Raw genomic sequence first — 17847 nt, 5'->3', positions numbered from 1 at the left:
TTCAACTATATGTAGAAGAATGTCCTCCCTACTATGTTGCCAGTCAATACTGCTGGCCTGTTCTTAAGCTTTGCAATGACTACAGCAGGAATGCCAACTTGAACAAAATATTGAAGGGGGGGCAGGTAAGCCCTGTCCTGCATAACTGATCACATGATGTGGCACACGTACACCATTTGAATGGCAATGCCCATCAAGTTTCGGGGGGCAGCCCCCTCAAATATTTTATTGGGTGGGCCAAAGAGACATTGGCCCCTAGGAGTTGGTTCTTATGGTCCACAGTATTATTGCCTTAGACACTGATTTTTATTTGCAATGCAACTACTAACATTGCTGCAACATTGTTACAAATGGTGGATACACATCTTAAGAACGTCAGCTAATAGCTATGTATGTAAAAATACACTAATGCAAAGGCATTTTAGATGACAAAGCAACCAGGAGCAGCTTGGATGAGCTCAGCAAAAGAAAGAAGCAAGGTTCATCTGAACAAGTCATCAACCACCCAACCATCTGTGGTTTAAAACTATATGAATCAGAATGAGATTTGCAACCACTGGCTTCAAACTGTTTACCCTAGAGTAAACCCATAGTAAACTTACTTTTTAAAAGTGCAATAAAATTATCGTCTTAACATCCTGTTCCTAAACATATTTTCCTACAAAGCTTATTGATTTCAATGATCTTTATTTCAAAGTGTGTTTAGGATCACAGCCCAAGTCATATCCATCCTCCACCTTAATTGCAAGTTGGCAATACAAGTGTTTTTTTAACAGGGGCAGGAAAAGTGCAACAGAGTTAATAGCTTCCTACCAGTTTAGTGTTTTTTTTGGTTTTGTTTTGAGGAGATTGGTGTTGTAAGAAATGGTATCCAACAGCAGTTTCACACTTTCCTTCCTCGTGATGCTGAAGATACAATAGAACATTATTCAAAAGGTACCTACAATTGGTCTGCTTCTGCAAATTTCTAATTTTGGAGCCATTCACATGTTGTAGAGGCACACTCTGTAGAGGCACATAGCAAACGAAGAAGAATGTACACAGTGTCTTTTCATTATCACCAAGGATAAATAGCCAAACAAAAAAATATGGCTGGTATGTAGTTTAGCTCAAAAAATGTTCATGAATTAATACAAAGTGCAGCAAACATTTAGCCATTCTCTAAATGATGGTGACTTTATACATTTGGCTGCCCTAACAAGCGACTGTGCAGAGTTATTCAGAGCATTGAAAACTCTTAAAAATCAAAGGTGATGCTCTAGCCCCTAATTTGTGTTGAGTCCCTCCTCTCTCTCTTTTTTTCCTTTTTCATACTATCAAGGCAGCAGCGTGCTCATATTCTCAGTGGTGTATCTCCCAAGAGCACGCTCAGGCATGCATTCTCCAGGAGCAGCTTAACATAACCTTGGTGAAAAGGAATTGGTATACTGGCAAACACCAGTTCAGCTTCCATCAAACATGACCATCATGCCTGACCAAGCACATTCGAAAACAGAGCCTTCTTTAAAAAAGAGCTTGCTTTGGTGACATCCTTTTTTCAAGCAATCCCCTAGTAAGAAACTTTTGATAACCACAGATACTGTTTTGAAAATTCCGTCTTCCCACCCCTGACCAATTCCTTTTTCTCATGCATTACCTAGGTAATCATCATTACATTCTTCATTCAGTTAACCATTTGCACAGTATCTCAACAGGCAGTATCTCACAAGGGGCCCCAGAGGCTGGGCAAAGGCAGCATGGTGGTGGTGGTGGTGGAGGAGAGAGACAGCTAGCCATGAAAGGGATCTTTATATACATGTATGAAGGCCCCGTGCTAATAACTCTGTGAGCTATTGACACAGCCTAATGCAAACAGTGAAGTCCCTTTCAGAATAGCATGAGTCACCATGTCTCTCTTTAAGTTTGCATTTCCCTGTTCCTTCCCGGTTGTTGGCAAAAACAGACTAGCTGTGGTTGAAACATTTTTTATTATTATTTGTAAAATGCATTTAGGGCAGGGAGTGCCCTTCTCTTCTGCTGACTGCTGCTGCTACATCTGCCTTCTCATCTATAAACTGCCACAAGAAAGATGTAAATAAGCCATGGAGCTAAGTAGTACCAACAGCTTCTCCGGCAGACAAACAAGTCAAATGAAACAATTCGCTTGCTTTGTAACGTTAGCAGGCAAGGAATCATGCATCCACTGAACTAATTCCCACTTGGAATGACCTTTGGCACCCAGATCCTAAACACATTTTTTTTCTGGGATGTGGATCCCACAGATTTCAATAAAACTCCACACAAGCATGCTTTGTCAGAACTAATGCCTTAGTTAATGTCTTAACTGTGGCGGAATGTGAAAAAAGTGGGACCCAAATGAGTTGGGGGGGGGGAGTGGGCAGCAATGCACAATCTCTGATCAGCATTACATTTTATCCTACTCTAAATACCAAGGACTGTAAGAAAAGAAATAGATCTGACTTTTTTTAAAAAAAATTAAGATTTTTAAAAAATAAATACAACACAACAAACAGAAAGAAAGAAAGAAAGAAAGAAAGAAAGAAAGAAAGAAAGAAAGGCAGACAATAGTGGCAGCTGCTCACTGGCTGCAATTCCCAAAGTACTTCTTAGAGCCTCAGCAAAAACTGCCCATTGTTCCAGGGATTCCAAGTAAAGCAGAAAGCAGCATCTTTGCAAACTGCACAAGCCCATTTTTGCCCGGATACACCATGCACACACTTTCCCTTCATCAGCAATTTCCCCCCACGGCCAATGAAATAGTAGCTATTCCGCAAGCCCTACATTTGTATGTGTGTGTTTACAAGGGAAACTGTGCTTTATTTCAAAAGAATTGTGAGAAAATGATAAGGGATTATCCCTCCAAAGTTGGGGAGGGGAAGTAGTAACAACAACAGCAGCAACAACAACAGCAACAACAACAACAGGAGCCAGAGATGGCTTTTTGTACAGGCCATGGAAAGGAGCAGCGAGGCGGTAGCGTTGGAGAGAACACTTGAGAAAGTTTTGATTAAAAAATTGCTGCCCCATTTAACATCAGGGAAAGAAAGTTTCAGTAGTTGCAGTGCCCTTTCCCCCTCGTTCCACCTACCCCCTAAAACAAAAAATATACTACCGCAAAACAGAGCACCACCAGGCACAATATTATGAGGAAAACTAAAGAGGCACACCAGAAACAAAGGTATAAAACAAGAAAAGTGGGGAGGAATTAAAGAAGTAGTCACCTTGTTGTAGTTGTAGTAACCCAAACACTGGGCAAAGTCCAGATTGGAAGGGTCTCCAGGAAGGGAGCTTCCAGATGCAGCAGGATAAAATCTTACATCCATGTTGAAGGGATGGGGGGGGGGGGGGTTGTTTGGGGCAGGGGGGGTGGGGAAGGAAGGGGGTGTTGGATGGAAGAAGAGTTAAAGAGAGGAGGTCCGTGTGGTCCAAAAAGGGGTGAAGTTCTGAGAGGCTCTCAATAGATCCACCTTCCAAATAAAAACAAATAAAAAAGTGCCCGGGTTTGGAGGGAAGAACGTTGCTCAAGTTGTTTGGGAATCTGCGAGAAGTGGAAAGAGGCGAAGCTTCCTGGAGGACAAGGAGGGAGGGAAGAGGAGGGAGAAAGAGAAGGGGGGGGACAAAAACAAACAAGGGATGGGATGATAGAGACGGGGGAGGGGAGGGGGCAGAGCGGCAGGTGAGCCGAAGGCGGGGAAGGAGAGGCACAGGTGAGGCGAAGGTGAGGGGGGAGCAAGAAGGGGGAGCCTCTCGCGCCTCTGGAGAAGTGGGGCGAAAGCTTTCTCTCAGTCCTCTCTCTCTCTCTTTCCCCACCCCCCTCCAATGGCAAGCCCCCGGGTTTTGCCTCTCTCTCTCTCTGCCTCCAGAACCAGCTGCACCACACAAAGAAGCCACGCGCCCGGCTCTGAGGAGAGAAAGAAGCAGAAGCAGCGGCTCTCTCTCACTCTCTCGGCTTCTCTCTCTCTCTCGGGCCCCCTCCTCCCGCCTGCCTCAGGAGAGGGGGGGAACGGCGACCGGGCGCGCGGGCGGGCGCGCGCTCCGCCGCCGAGGCAGCCGGCGCAAGGGTCTCTCTCTCTCTCTCTCTCTCTCTCTCTCTCTCTCTCTCTCTCTCTCTCTGTATGTGTCTCTTTCTTTTCCCTTCCCCTCTTCTGGAAGTGACTGTTTTGTGTGCGTGTGTGGACAGAGAGAAAGGGCAGAGGAACTCGTGAGGGGAGAAAGAAGGCGCCAAAGAAAAGGAGCCCCGAATAGCTGCGGAGAGGGAGGGTCGCGCGGCAGGCAGCTTCGCTGTCTCCAAGCACACACACGCCCCAAAAGTGCTCCAAAAGCGGGGCGACGGTGGTGGCTGCTCTTGGCACCGCCCAACTTGAATGAGGCTGAAGGGGGGACTTGGTGGTGGGGTCGCCGGGTTCTTCGCCGCCGCTTCGCTCTCTGGCAGTACTGCCCCCCCTCTTTTTTCCTTGCTTTCTCGCTCCCTTCAGCAGCACACCGCCGAGGAGGGTTACCTCGCGCTCGCGTCCAAAGGGGACGGGGCCCGCTCGCTTCTCTCCCGCCCCGCCCTCCCGCGCGCGCTCCTTGGCCGGCCGGCCGGCTGCTTCGAAGGTTGGGGGGGGGGAGAGGAAACCGAAGCGCACGTGCGCAGAGGAGGGGAGCCGCGAGGGGGGAGACAAGTGCACGTGTGAATGGGGACCATGGGTCTATTACGCACCGCTGCCAGAACTTTCGGCAGTGCTTTGCTGCGGGGTTGGGGTTCACTCCTCTGAGCTTGCCGGGCCGCCAGGGAAGGGGAAATGAAGAGAGTGTAATACACGTGTATGTCTGCAGCAGATTTCTATTGGTAGAGAGGAAGAGGGTAGGCTGGCTCGCAGGCGGGCATCTGAAGGGAAGCCTTTGTAACCCCTTGAACGTGGGAACCAGTCTGAGCTGGGTAGAGCACCCTAAAGCGGGCTTTGACTTAGTGTTGCCTCCAATCTAACGCTCCTCCATCGAGTTTTCACCCGCGGTCTTCTGTTCTTTTAACAAATTTGTCCGTTGTAAGGATAAAGGAAGGTGGTAGGTGGGAGCAGGATTGTTGAGCATCTAACCTCCGCAGGTTCGTTTTATACATGTACTCTGTGCACCTGGAGTGCTTCCCCAGCCCCCAGAAACCCAGCATGGAGAAAATGTGATAGAGAGCTGGATATATGGGGCTCTTTCAAACATCATAACAAATGTATTCAGGTGATACACACACAATCCTGCTCCCCACTTATATACGAATACACTGGGTGATGAAACAAGTAATGTGCATTTTTAAAAATTATTTATTGCATTTATATCCTGCCTTTTTCTCCAAGGAGTTCAAGGTGGTACACAAGGTCCTTCTCCCCCTCCTCATTTAATCGCCACAACAACCCTGTGAGGTAGGGTTAAGCTTGAAGATAGTGACTGACCCAAGGCCATTCAGTGAACTTCATGCCCCAGTGGGGGATTTGAACCCTGGTCTTCCAGGTCCTAATCTGACTCTTAACTTCTCTCTGTGATGTTCATCCATATATGGAAATCTCCATGGGTGCTGCAGCCAACAAGTGCTGGGTGTGCATCAACATGCACAGAACAAGAAGCATTCTCAATGAATTCTCAAAGCCAGGGTCGTTGAGAGGGATGCCCCAGGGAGAGTACTGAAGGCAAGAGGGGACATTTGGCCCCTAGGCCTGAGGTTCTCCCATCTGTGGCTTATAATGAAAACAGTTGAGAGTAGAAAGTAACATGAATCTTCCATGCAGGATGGTGCTTTATACTGAGAGAGGCCATTGGGTCATCTAGCTCAACAGGGTTTATGCTATTCCAAGCCCAACCTGGAGATGCCAGGGATTGAACATAGGACATATCATTGGTCCATCTTGCTCATCATTGTCTACATAAGAACATAAGATGAGTTTGCTGGAACAGCCCAGAGGCTCACCTAGTCCAGTATCCTGCTATCACAGATACTTGTGGAAAGCTAGACATGAGCACACAGCACTCTGCCCGCCTGTGGTTTCTGAAAACTAGTAACTTACCCAGACTGGCAGCAGCTCTTCAGGGTTTCCAACTTTCCTAGCCTTACCTGGAGACACCAAGAATTGAACCTGGGACCGCCACTCTATGGTCCCAAGCCATACATTTGCTTGTGTAATCATTTGTAAGTTGATCAGATCCCTCCTCAGCCTTGCATTCAATTCAAGAAGAAAAGTTTGGCAGAGCCATATCTAGTGCACATCAGTGCATTTCCATTTTAAAAGGACCATTTTCATACATCCAGGTCCACCCTTCCACACACATTTAGCATCACACAGAAGCTTAATAACAACATTTCTTTTTCAGTGGTCAACTATAGAACAATGGCAGTAATGAGGGCACTTCCTCATAGACCAGACAAATATTTGATATTTCAAACATTTCAAGTGCTCTGGTTTTTGTAGAAGATAACAACAGAATTTTCAGAGTGGAAAGGAAGTTAAAAAAAGAAAGCCCACTGAAAAAAATGATGTTCAGTAACTTTGTAAAACACATACCATTCTCACTAGTAAAAACATAACAGCATACTTCTGCTAGACTCTGTTGTGTGTTCTTTCCAGAAAGCGGAATTTACATGTCCTAAATCACAACTATCCATAACTAAAGTACAATCATATGAGTTCAGTGGTAGTTAACTTCCAGGTTAAGTGTGTATAGAACTGCAGCCTGAAACTGGCCCTGTAATTGAAGGGAAGAAACATTTGTCATAGTGTCAGGAGTGCTGAGGCCAGGCAGCATTGGATACTTTTCATAGTATTACACACGTCAGTGGTATTGATGCTGCAGTGTCCATTCATCCTTTGGCTTAACACTCCTACCCCCATGGAGTGGGGGATGGTAGCTCTCAATCCCAACAGGAGAGTTTGGGGACTGGGAAAGAGTGACTGATGTGAATGAGGAAGACTTGACTTTCGATAAGATTACTGATATGGAGTAAAAATGATAGAAATATTGCACATGAGGAAGATATGTGTTCCTGGCAATAAAAGTCAATACTGGGTCATTTCTGCAGTGGATTTTTGTTTCTCTGTTCTTTGGCAGGGAGTGTAAAAGTTCTTCACACAGAAGTTTTCTTTTCACACTTTAACATTTTGATCAGGTTAGTAAATAAATCAGTATGGCCTGGGAAATTCTTGCAAAAAATTACCTGATCTCAACAGCACTCCTGTTTGTCTAAACATCTGACCAGATAAAATGTTTCCCTTGTTATCTTAGCCATTACTAAATATGTGTTTAGTAATGTGTAAATTAAGGTTACCAGATTTTTTTCAATGAATCCAGGGACACTTTTCAACTTCAATGGATTTTGTATGGGGACTGATTTGCAAATCCAGGGACTGTCCCCGGGAAACGGGGACATCTGGTAACCTTAGTGTGAATGCAGGCAATGAATTTCATGTGCATTTGATTGTACCTTGTAAGAAGAGGTACCAGTATCTGGAAACTCTGGTTGGTCACTGTGAGAACAGGATGCTGGACTAGATGGACCATTGGCCTGATTCAGCAGGCTCTTCTGATTCGTTTGTGTAAGTATAGAATAAAGTGTGTGATAGGGTTCAGCTGAAAATGCAAACAGTTTTTATGAAAACTTTTATGGTAAAACTTGATGGTAAAAATCCCCTTCTTTTTTTTCAAGAAGGAAGAGCTGCGAAAGAGAACAAATTTATTCACTTATTCAGAGGGAGGGCAGCGCTGAACTGAAAAGTCCTCACTCTAAATTTTCTTTGTGACATTACTGCCATTATGCTGCCTTTCCATGGTTAAAACAATGTTCAAGGCAGCTTACAACATGCAAATATTTACATAATTACAAAAGTATAACAAAATGGGAGTACTGTAATTGTAAACAGTAAATGAAAACATATCAGTAAGTATGCAATAAAATTAAGCAATCCCCACATAATTCATAATAAGGCCTAACAATAGCAATGCAAGAATACAATACCAATAACAGCAGAAACTGAGCATCTCCAAAATTAAATCTTGACCCCAATAAAAACTTATGTAGGGATATGGGAATACTTTGTGACCTAAGCTGATCAGCTACATTGCATAATGCCATTATCACATTGACTGCATGATTTCCCCAATTGGCTGGATAATTATTCCAAGACTATCTGTTTTGATAATCCTAAAAATGGGGGGGGGAGCACCAGAGTGGGAACTGACTTAAGGAGTAGCTGGGTTTGGTAAACATTTCAACCCCCGGTAAGCACTACTTTCACTCCCAAAATCAAAGCAAGCAAATGTTCCATTCGCCCCTAGTTCTGGAATGAAGTTAGCATCCTGTGGCTAGAACTAAATGTTTTGGCAGATGCAGAGTTGATGCAAAAACAGGAGCCCAGCATTTTATCCTTCTTTTGCCCAAGTAACATCTTGTTAAAAAGAAAAAGCATGACATGGCATCATCGCCACAGTCGATATAGTGGCACAGCAGTGGGGAAATTCAAAGTGTGGTGATGCCACTTTTGTATAGCTACGATTTGCAGAGAAGAGGGGGGACAATTCAGTTTTAATGAGAAACAGCATAATTTGTACTTCTTGAACCAATATGCAAACTGAAACACAACATCCTTTTAAATCTACACTTCTCTGAATTTTGTGGTAAAGATCTCCCATCAATCAAGATGCACTAACCAGCATATATTAGCGGATAGTTTGCATACAAATGCATAAATTAGTAAAGATGGTGTGCAAAAATGCATTTTATCATGGAAAATTGCTTGTAAAAATGTCATATTAGTAAAAATTGAATAAAAATGTGTATATCGGGAGAAATTCGCACTAAATTTCATGAAGATTTCTTTTAAAATTTGCTGCAGAAATGTGAAGAAATTGAATTTAAAATTGGGAAAATGAGGAATTGAATAAGTTGAATAAAACTGAAATTGACACGTACATCCATCCTTAGATGTGAGTTCTACACCCTTGCCACGGTGTCTTGCTCCAGCTTTAGAATTCCAGTGTAATTCTCCCTTTTTAAAAAAGTGTTTTCTTACTTAATGCTACAGAGATAAATTATTGTCCTACTTCTGAGAAAGCTCATTTAGGAATTGGCTGTAAAATAATACAAAGAAGATATTGGTTGCCCTCACTAATGCGTTACCCTCCCTTTACGCTGTAACAATGCTAAATTTTACAAAACACCAGCAAAGTATTCAACAATGGGGGGGGGGAGAAGCTTCATCCTTTCTGCTCCCCATTTACATGGATCTGTGTTTTCCTTGAGTGTGAATACTCCTTGCTTTGTAAGCAGGTGCATAGCCTGCTTAGGAGTTAAACCTCAAACTCATCACTGCTGCTTGACTAGAGTGGGACGGGGCTTCTTTTCTGGAACCGTTTCAAGTCTTCCCTCTCCTGCTTCCCATCATTTCAGCCACCTGTTTAGTGAGTTCATACTCCAAAGGAGATCTATGCAATTAGAAACAAGGAAATGAAAATAAATGACCTTGTTTGTTATTTATAACAAAGGGACTCTGCAAAATTAATCCAGCAAAGCTTGACCTTACGACCTGAATGAAAGAGGGGAAAAACCAACCCATTCCTTTGTGGCGACTTCACAATACTCCAGCCGCAAAGCATTATTGAGTAGCTCTGCCTCTTTATGATGGATATTGGAGGAGTATATTCAAAATATTAAATGTTTGACGAGCAAGATTGGAGAATTTGCATGAAAAAGGCATGTCTAAGCAAAGTCAAGTGAGCTGTGATGGAGGTGATTTTGAGACCTAGGAAACGGAGGTAACCCCTATAGCATACATGCAGTTCTCTTTATTAATTTATTGCAGTTAGACTTAATACACTTCTTGGTATGTATCTGAATGTGCATTTTATTGGGTCATACTGTATATTTTGATATATGGATGATAACAATCTAATCTATTTTTTTAAAAAGCAGGATAACAGTCTAATCCATAATTATGCACGTGAATCTTTTGTTTTCCATTATTTTCAGAATGTGTGAATGTTCCATTTCTCAAGTGAAGCACTTAAGTTTTCTGGACTCCATTGCGTTACCTTCCATGGCGTTGCTCCATATTTCCTCCTCTTCTATATATTTCCCAGGTCCCCTTTAGGTCATGATCCTTTGTTCTTTATTGCAGAGTAGCTCAACCAGCCTTGTAACATTTATCTTCTCAATTCCCTTCAGTGTTCTCTCCAACCCCGAGACGCGCCCTCTTAATTTCCCCTTTTCTAAAGAACACAGACCTGGTTTCTGTAACCTTCATAAATAAGCAAGATCTTTTTGCCCCAGCCACCGCTAGCTGGACCTTTCATTGCACCTTTCCTGTTTGTACTAGATCTTCTCCATAATAAGGTAACCAAAACCTCATGACGGTCTTGTGTGCACTGACAGAATAAAGTCATGTTGTGCTGAAACCTTCCTATTTGGTGCTTCTGTGCTCAGGAGTGTTTGGTTTATTATCTCATTAAGAGCAACACTAATGGTTTTACCCTGTATCCTCAGCCATCCCCAGCCTCCCCTCATCTCTTTGCTTTAACCACCACTGGTTGTTTAGCTTTGAAGGACCTGTTTTATTTTTCTTTGATTTAGCTCTAAGCAGGACTTTCCTGCTGTTGCTCAATTTTCTCTGTGATTAATGTTTACTGTAGCTTCTCCATTGCTGAAGTCAAGATTACAGGCCTACAGTGTTTCGAATATGCCTCCTGTCTATTCTTAAATAGAGGCTATTGCCAATGCAGCCATATGATTGTTCTTTGCAGAGGGGGTTAAGTACAGCTATCATATCAGAATCCATATTGAATGCTAAAAAGCTATTAATACTAGATATTAAGTAGGACATCTGCAGTCTACCAAAAATGTCCTAAACATTCATCTCCTGGGTAAAGAAAAGAATATCTGTATTCCGCCATCCCCATTTTATACTAACAGCAAGGTTGGTGCAGAACACATTGTCTTTTAGGCACCTAAGTCAGTACCAGTGTGATGCAGATACAATTGGGAGTGCTGAAGCCAACAGAGGTCTCTGAATTTCCCCCAGCATAGGAACGTAGTATGTTGCCTTACACTGAGTCAAGTCATTGGTCCACCTGGCTCATTATTGACAGCAGTTATTCAGGGCTTCAGATACGATTATTTCCAAGTTCTGCCTGGAGATACTAGGAATCAAACCTGGCACCTTCTGCATGAAAGGCAGGTGATTTGCCACTGAGCTATAAGGGACATGCTCTGCCGCTGAGCTACACAATCTAATATGGTGTTCACAGCTGCCTCAAGATTTGCTTGCTGGTAGGAAACACCCCCATTTTCCCAGCTAGCGTCAGGACCATTTCGATTCATGTGCGCCACACCTTAACCCAGACCTGGAATGCAGGTTCACAGGCTGAGGAGCCAGGATGGACTCAGCAGCTCGACAACTTTCCAGAGCTGTATTTTTCCACAGAATTCCCTCCCCCCCCCCACATTTCATAAATGAATTAGTAACAATGAATTGTTAATTAATTGTTGTTGTTTAACAATTGTTTAACAATTAAACAATTAATTGTTATTAATTGTTGTTAATTGCAAATACAGTATTTAGGCAAACTTGGCTGTTTCAAAGTTTGTTAACTGAACAAAAACAAAATAAGTATGCTAAATTAGATACTTCTCTAGGGCATCAGAAAATTTGCATTTTAAGTGTGTGTTTTAATGTAGGGATCGCTGCTTGTTTTTATACTTGCAAGCTGCTTTGGTCAACTCCTTTGTGGAGGGGGAAAGCAGGTTATAATTTGTTGATTGATTGATGAATGAATGAATGAATGAATGCTTGGTCAATAGATTAGTTGTCCAGCACATACAGCACATTAAATATATGGATCCCAGTGCTAGAACCCCCTATTATAAACCTTATTTGTCCTGTTGTTGTTGTTGTTGTTGTTACATCTCATCTTTTCTTCATCTCATCACATATTTTCCTCCAAGGAACTCAAGGTTTGCATACATAGCTCTTACCCTTCCCATGTTATCCTTACAACAACAACTCTGTGAGGTAGAACATAAGAAGAGTCCTGCTGGTCAGCTCAAAGGCCCACCTAGTCCAGCGTCCTCATCTCACAGCCAACCTGATGCCTGTGGGAAACCCACTAGCAGGACCCAAACACAAGGGAACTCTCTGTTCCCTGCCAGGGGCTTCCAGCAACTAGTGTTCAAAATTATTATTGTCTCTGACAGTGGAGGCAGAACAACAGCCATCAGGGCTAGTAGCTGTTGACAACTTCCTCCTCTGTGAATTTGTCCAATCGTCTTTTACAGCCATCCAAGTTAGTGTCCATCACTGCTTCCTGTGGGAGCCAGTTCCGTAGTTTAACTGTGCATTTCACAGAAAGAGGAGTGAGAGGTGGTGTCTCAGCCAAGGTCATCTATTGAGCTTCATGTCTGAACATAGATTTGAACCCTGCTTAAAGCATTCCACTAAAAAGCATCTAGCTAAAGCTGCAAGGATCCCATATTATTTTATTTTTTCTTAGACTGGGACCCTGTCTATTAGTTGATGGGCCTTAAACACAGTTTGCTATGAAAACAAAATGGCAATGGCCACCCATATTTGCCAACAAGCTTCCATTGGTGCCTGCTCCACATTTATGTGCCAACAGATGGCTTTCTTTCAGCAAGGCTTTGTATAGTTGTGAGGTCTGAGGCTGGTGGGGCTGTGCGCTATTTGCCCTTAAAGACCAGCCTCCACGGCAGCAGAGGTCCACCTGCTGAGAAGGTAGGGTAGTGGCTCTGCCGTACCTGGTGAGCCACTCCTAGCAGCAAAGGTTTTATATTACTGCAGTTCCAAGCACTTAGGCTATGAAGCAACCTCCCCAATGGTAATCTGAATTGTTCGGTCCAGCCTTCAACAGAGGGTGCAAAAAGAACCTAGTTCAATGGGTGTTTGAGTTTTAATGAAACCTTGCTCCTGCTGTGTTGAATGTGGTGAGGTTCTTTTTCCTGTTTCGTACAGGTTATTTATTTATTGTCCCACATTATCTTTGCAGGAAGCCAGTCAAGCATTGGAACAGTGGGATCAAAACGTTTTAAACAAATGTACCTGTACCCTGATACAGGTAGGTGCACCTGTTTTGGTTCCAGCCCTCCTTCATTCCAACAGGGGATTCATTCATACAGTTGCACAATGAACAGCACAGATTAGGCACACGACATAATTTCCATTATGTTAATGTTGCTTTAAAATATATTGTGCAGAGTGCCGCAACAATCAAATTATCAATTATAATGTCTACTCCGAGTAGAAAAGTGTTGCGAAACAGAGGGCTGATTATGGCTCCGGTACTTTCAATCTGCATACTCATTGTTTAGTACAGGGAAAACAAATTATCTTGTGTTGGCCTCAGTTCAAATTTAATTAAATGAGTGCAAAGCAATTATAATAAAGTACAATGGTGTAGTAATGAAAGGAAAATAACTCATTAACCTATTAATCTTTATTTATGTTCCTCTCAAATAAGTATGTAATTTCTTTATCACTGCATCCCATAAGAAATTGCAGGCTTTCCCACCGCTCCTGGGATCTGCCTGCGCTAAAGATCATCGTTCAACTCCATGCTTACTATTTATATACATTTGCTTTTCATGTCTTGTCGTATTCTCCCCTCTCTTCCTCACCCTTCTCCCTTTAGGAGGTGCATTTCCAACCTGTTTCCAACATATCTCTGTGATGTCGATTACAGACCTGCTCACTGAGTCCTCCCCCCACTTTTTCATTGTTTTCTTTTTCTTCTTCTTCTTCTCTGCCTGACACTTGTCAGTTCCAAAAGGTAAACTGCGTTCCCAGCATTGGTATGCCTCGGTCGTTGCATAAGTGGAGAAAGCATTCCCCAAACATCTGCTATGTAAGATAGTGTTACATTAAGACATAGGATGAAAGCATATTATTTTTAAGAGGACTTGACACAGCTATCACTTTCTAATCTTTCTAAACTGAAGGGGGATGACAACAAAACACCATCTTTCTCAAGTAGGCTGTTTAAGATTCTCAGAGCAAGTTCCTTGGAATTGCTTGATTTCTGTTCAGAGCCAGGGTGCGGGTGGGAAATAAAAGAAGCAGGTTTTAATTTTTGAGAAGGGCAAAGCACAGCAAATGGCATTTCTACAGCATCTTCCATTTGTCAATAGCACAATTCTTTGTTTGTTTTGCTTCTGTTTTCTGTTGGTATCTAGTGAATCAGTTTCACTTTTGAACCAGGCTGTGGGTGGTCATACTTGGGAGACAGGCGTGGACCAGGTTGGGGGCAGAGGAGGAGGGCAGTTGTGTGCTAAACCAAAGTCCCTGCAGTCAGCTGCAGGAGAGAGAGAGGAAAAAAGATGGACCAGAGATGGAACCAAGTTTTGCACTTAAGAACGTAAAATGAGCCCTGCTGCAAAGGCAGCAACCTTCCAGGGGCCACATGGGTGAGGTGATGGGCAAGGCCAGAGGCAGAAGTGGGTGGAACAACACATGTAAATGTTACCTTTGTACAGTACACTGAGGGACGCGGGTGACACTGTGGGTTAAACCACAGAGCCTAGGACTTGCCGATCAGAAGGTTGGTGGTTCAAACCCCCGGGACGGGGTGAGCTCCCGTTGCTTGGTCCCTGCTCCTGCCAACCTAGCAGTTCGAAAGCACATCAAAGTGCAAGTAGATAAATAGGTACCGCTCTGGTGGGAAGGTAAACGGCGTTTCAGTGCACTGCTCTGGTTTGCCAGAAGCAGCTTAGTCATGCTAGCCGCATGACCCAGAAGCTGTACGCTGGCTCCCTCGGCCAATAAAGCGAGATGAGCACCGCAACCCCAGAGTCGGTCATGACTGGACCTAATGGTCAGGGGTCCCTTTACCTTTAAAGTATGCTAGTTTCTGCACATGCTCACAAACTCCTCTCTATTCCTTCATCCAGCTAGGAAAAGGCATGATCAGAGTTTGACAACACCTTCCAGCTGGGCAAAAACACTCAAGGGAAGTGCAGAGCAGAGCCACTTAGGGTCATGGCCTGGGGAGAATGGGCATGGCTGGGGAGGAGTGTGGGGTGGGGAAAGTCCTATGGGTCAGATATAGAGGTTTCCAGTGTTGCAGTGTCGAGCTGGGGTGGCATAGTGGCTCAAGTGCTGGATTAGGACCTGGGAGACCAGGGTTCAAATCCCTGCTCAGCCATGAAGCCAGTCACTGTCTCTTAGCCTAACCTACCTTACAGGGTTGTTTTGAGGGTAAAACACCACCTTGATTTATTTGAATAAATGGTGGAATATAAATGTAATAATAAATAAGTTTGGGGCCTTATTCATTATTTCACAACATTTACATGCTTCTTGATTGCAATAAAACCTCTAAGCAGATTACAAAAAAAGTAAAACATTAACATTACAAAGAAAAGACAGGTAAAAACAACAGGCATTTTAAAAGCATTCGAAAGATAATTAAAATCAACAGGAAGCAAAAAGAGATTAAAATATGGAATTCTGCATGTCAGGACAGGTTTCCCTAAACTAAGATATTTTTAGGAGGCTCTGAAAAACATACAGGGAAAGGCCCTACCTGGTGTCAAGACATAGGGAGTTCCAAAGTGTAAATGCTGCACTGCTAAAAGATTGGCTTCTTACAAGCATGAAATGAGCATCATGTGGCACATGTAATAGTGAAGTGGCTGAGTGGGCATATTAAGGGTAAGGCAATCCTGCAGGTAAAGTGGTCTCAAGCCGTTAAGGGCTTTTTACATATACAGTAACTCATTGCCCTTGGCCTTTCTGCCGTCCATCCAGGTGAGAAGGACAAGGACAGATTCTGGGCTTCAGGTACTAGACTAAATGCTTCAGGTCTGACCAAAGCAGAGTAGTGCCATTACTTCTCACAATATGATTGCTGTACTAAACCTGCACTGTCCACAATCCCCCAGTCGTATTACGGATATCTCATCTCCATTTTTTCTTTTCTGCATTAGCAGTCATCAGGTATGAACATAAATAGCACCAGAGAGGCTCAAAGGCAATTTAAGCCACACATGTGAAAATGGTTTAAGGTACTATCTAAACAGACTGGCATATACAGTAGAACTCATCTCATATTTGGGCAACTACAGCAATTAAACTTGGGTATTGACCACTGTGTAAGAAGGAAGCATATGTTGGGAGCATCTCTCAAGCTTCATCTCTTCTCACCCCGCCCCGCCCCCCGTACTTAACTTTCATTTAAAATGAAAACAAAGGCAGCAATACAGTAAAATGGATCTGAAGTTAACTTATAAAAAAAGCGGAAGTGTTTGTGCATAAAATTTTATCCTAAAATACTTTGTATGGTATACAACTAACCCAGCAATGCTAACCCCACTTACCTGAGCGTAAGCCTCCACTGAAAACAATAAGACTTACTTCTGAGTAGGGATGAAAGAAATCTGCTCATTTCTAATTCTCCTAATCCAGGCATAGGCAAACTCGGCCCTCCAGATGTTTTGGGACTACAACTCCCATCATCCCTGACCACCGGTCCTGTTAGCTAGGGATGATGGGAGTTGTAGTCCCCAAACACCTGGAGGGCCGAGTTTGCCTATGCCTGTCCTAATCTTAAATTCAGTTCTCCACATTTCTGCAACCACTGCCATTCTTTTTAATCCTCATGAAAACTTGTCAGCATATTAGTGCAAATTTCTCAAAATAAACATATTTTGACTAATACACTTTTGCAAGCACTTCCCCCTAATATAATGCACATAGATATGCTTCTGTGCGTGCTTCCCCTAGTATATGCATTTTCCTGCTAGTATATGCATTTCTGTCCATGTTACCTGGCTGGAGTACCTTATTGCAAAATTTGGAGGAGTGTGGATTTTGAAGGATGGCTGCATTTCAGTTTGTGCATTGTTTTGGAGAGTGTGGATCTAGCAGGTTCACCTTTAAGTCTGTACTGAATCAAATCTCCCCCTCATACTTACTTCTGAGCAAGGATTGTACTATAAGGTCAAATCCACACTATATATTTAAAGCACAGGCGATCTCCCAAAGAATACTGGGGCCTGTAGTTGACCCTTCACAGAGCTACAGTTCCAGCACCCTTAATGAACTACAGCTCCCAGGATTCTTTGGGGGAAGCTACATGCTTTAAATGTGCTTAAAGTCATACTAATAGTAGACACATTATACTCATTAGTCTTTGCATTAGTCATGGCCATTAATTCCAGTGGGCTTGCTCTCCTTATGGCTAAGTGAGAGTTGGCCCTTTGTTTCCTTTCCATTGTTCTCTGCTTCCATGTTTTTCTTTGTATCATGTATTAGTACACAACAGTTTCTAAATCTCTACATTGCTCTGAAGGCCAGTGGACAGAAAAGTAGCCTATGGATTTTCATAGCTGACTAAATCATACCTAAAATAGATCCACTGAAACCAGTGGAAACAACTAATGGAAGCCCATTATTTTCAATGGGTCTGCTCTTAATATGACTTTGCCAGACACAACCTCCTTTTATTTTAAAATTCCTAGGCTGCTTTTCTGCCTGTTGACCTTCAAAGCAGCTTAGAGATTAAGTTACCATTAATTGCAATGAAAATCAAATAATTATAAAAAAAAATACATCATGAACCAGAGCCAAGGAAAGAGCCAGTCAACGCCAAATGCCTGACAAAATAAAAAATATTTATGAGCATGCCAGAAAGCCAATGGTTTATAGTTAGTACATAACATTCTATGTATATGAAACAAAGTGATTCTGTGTTTGCAAAAGTGATTTCATGGTTTAAAAGAAAGAAAGAAAAAATAAGAAATAACAGATTCTCTGAAAGAGGACCACCACCATCACTATTATTACCATCCCATCTCTCTCTCTTCTCTCTCTCTCTCTCTCT

General features: G+C 42.9%; 1 protein-coding gene across 1 annotated transcript in view; it reads right to left on the bottom strand.

The window, feature by feature from the left end:
- Positions 1–4558, bottom strand: part of TOX3 (TOX high mobility group box family member 3) — a 96434-nt gene extending 91876 nt beyond the window's left edge. The window contains exon 1 of the mRNA XM_083626051.1: positions 3222–4558. Coding sequence (XP_083482177.1) covers positions 3222–3323 — 102 coding nt within the window. The 5' untranslated portion in view covers positions 3324–4558. The remainder of the gene's footprint in view (positions 1–3221) is intronic.
- Between the last annotated feature and the right edge of the window lie 13289 nt (positions 4559–17847).

This window comes from Podarcis filfolensis, assembly GCF_964270895.1.
Source record: "Podarcis filfolensis genome assembly, chromosome: 8".
NCBI classification, from domain to species: domain Eukaryota; kingdom Metazoa; phylum Chordata; class Lepidosauria; order Squamata; family Lacertidae; genus Podarcis; species Podarcis filfolensis.
Note: the sequence above shows the minus strand (reverse complement) of the source record. Positions and strands in the feature narration are given on the sequence as shown.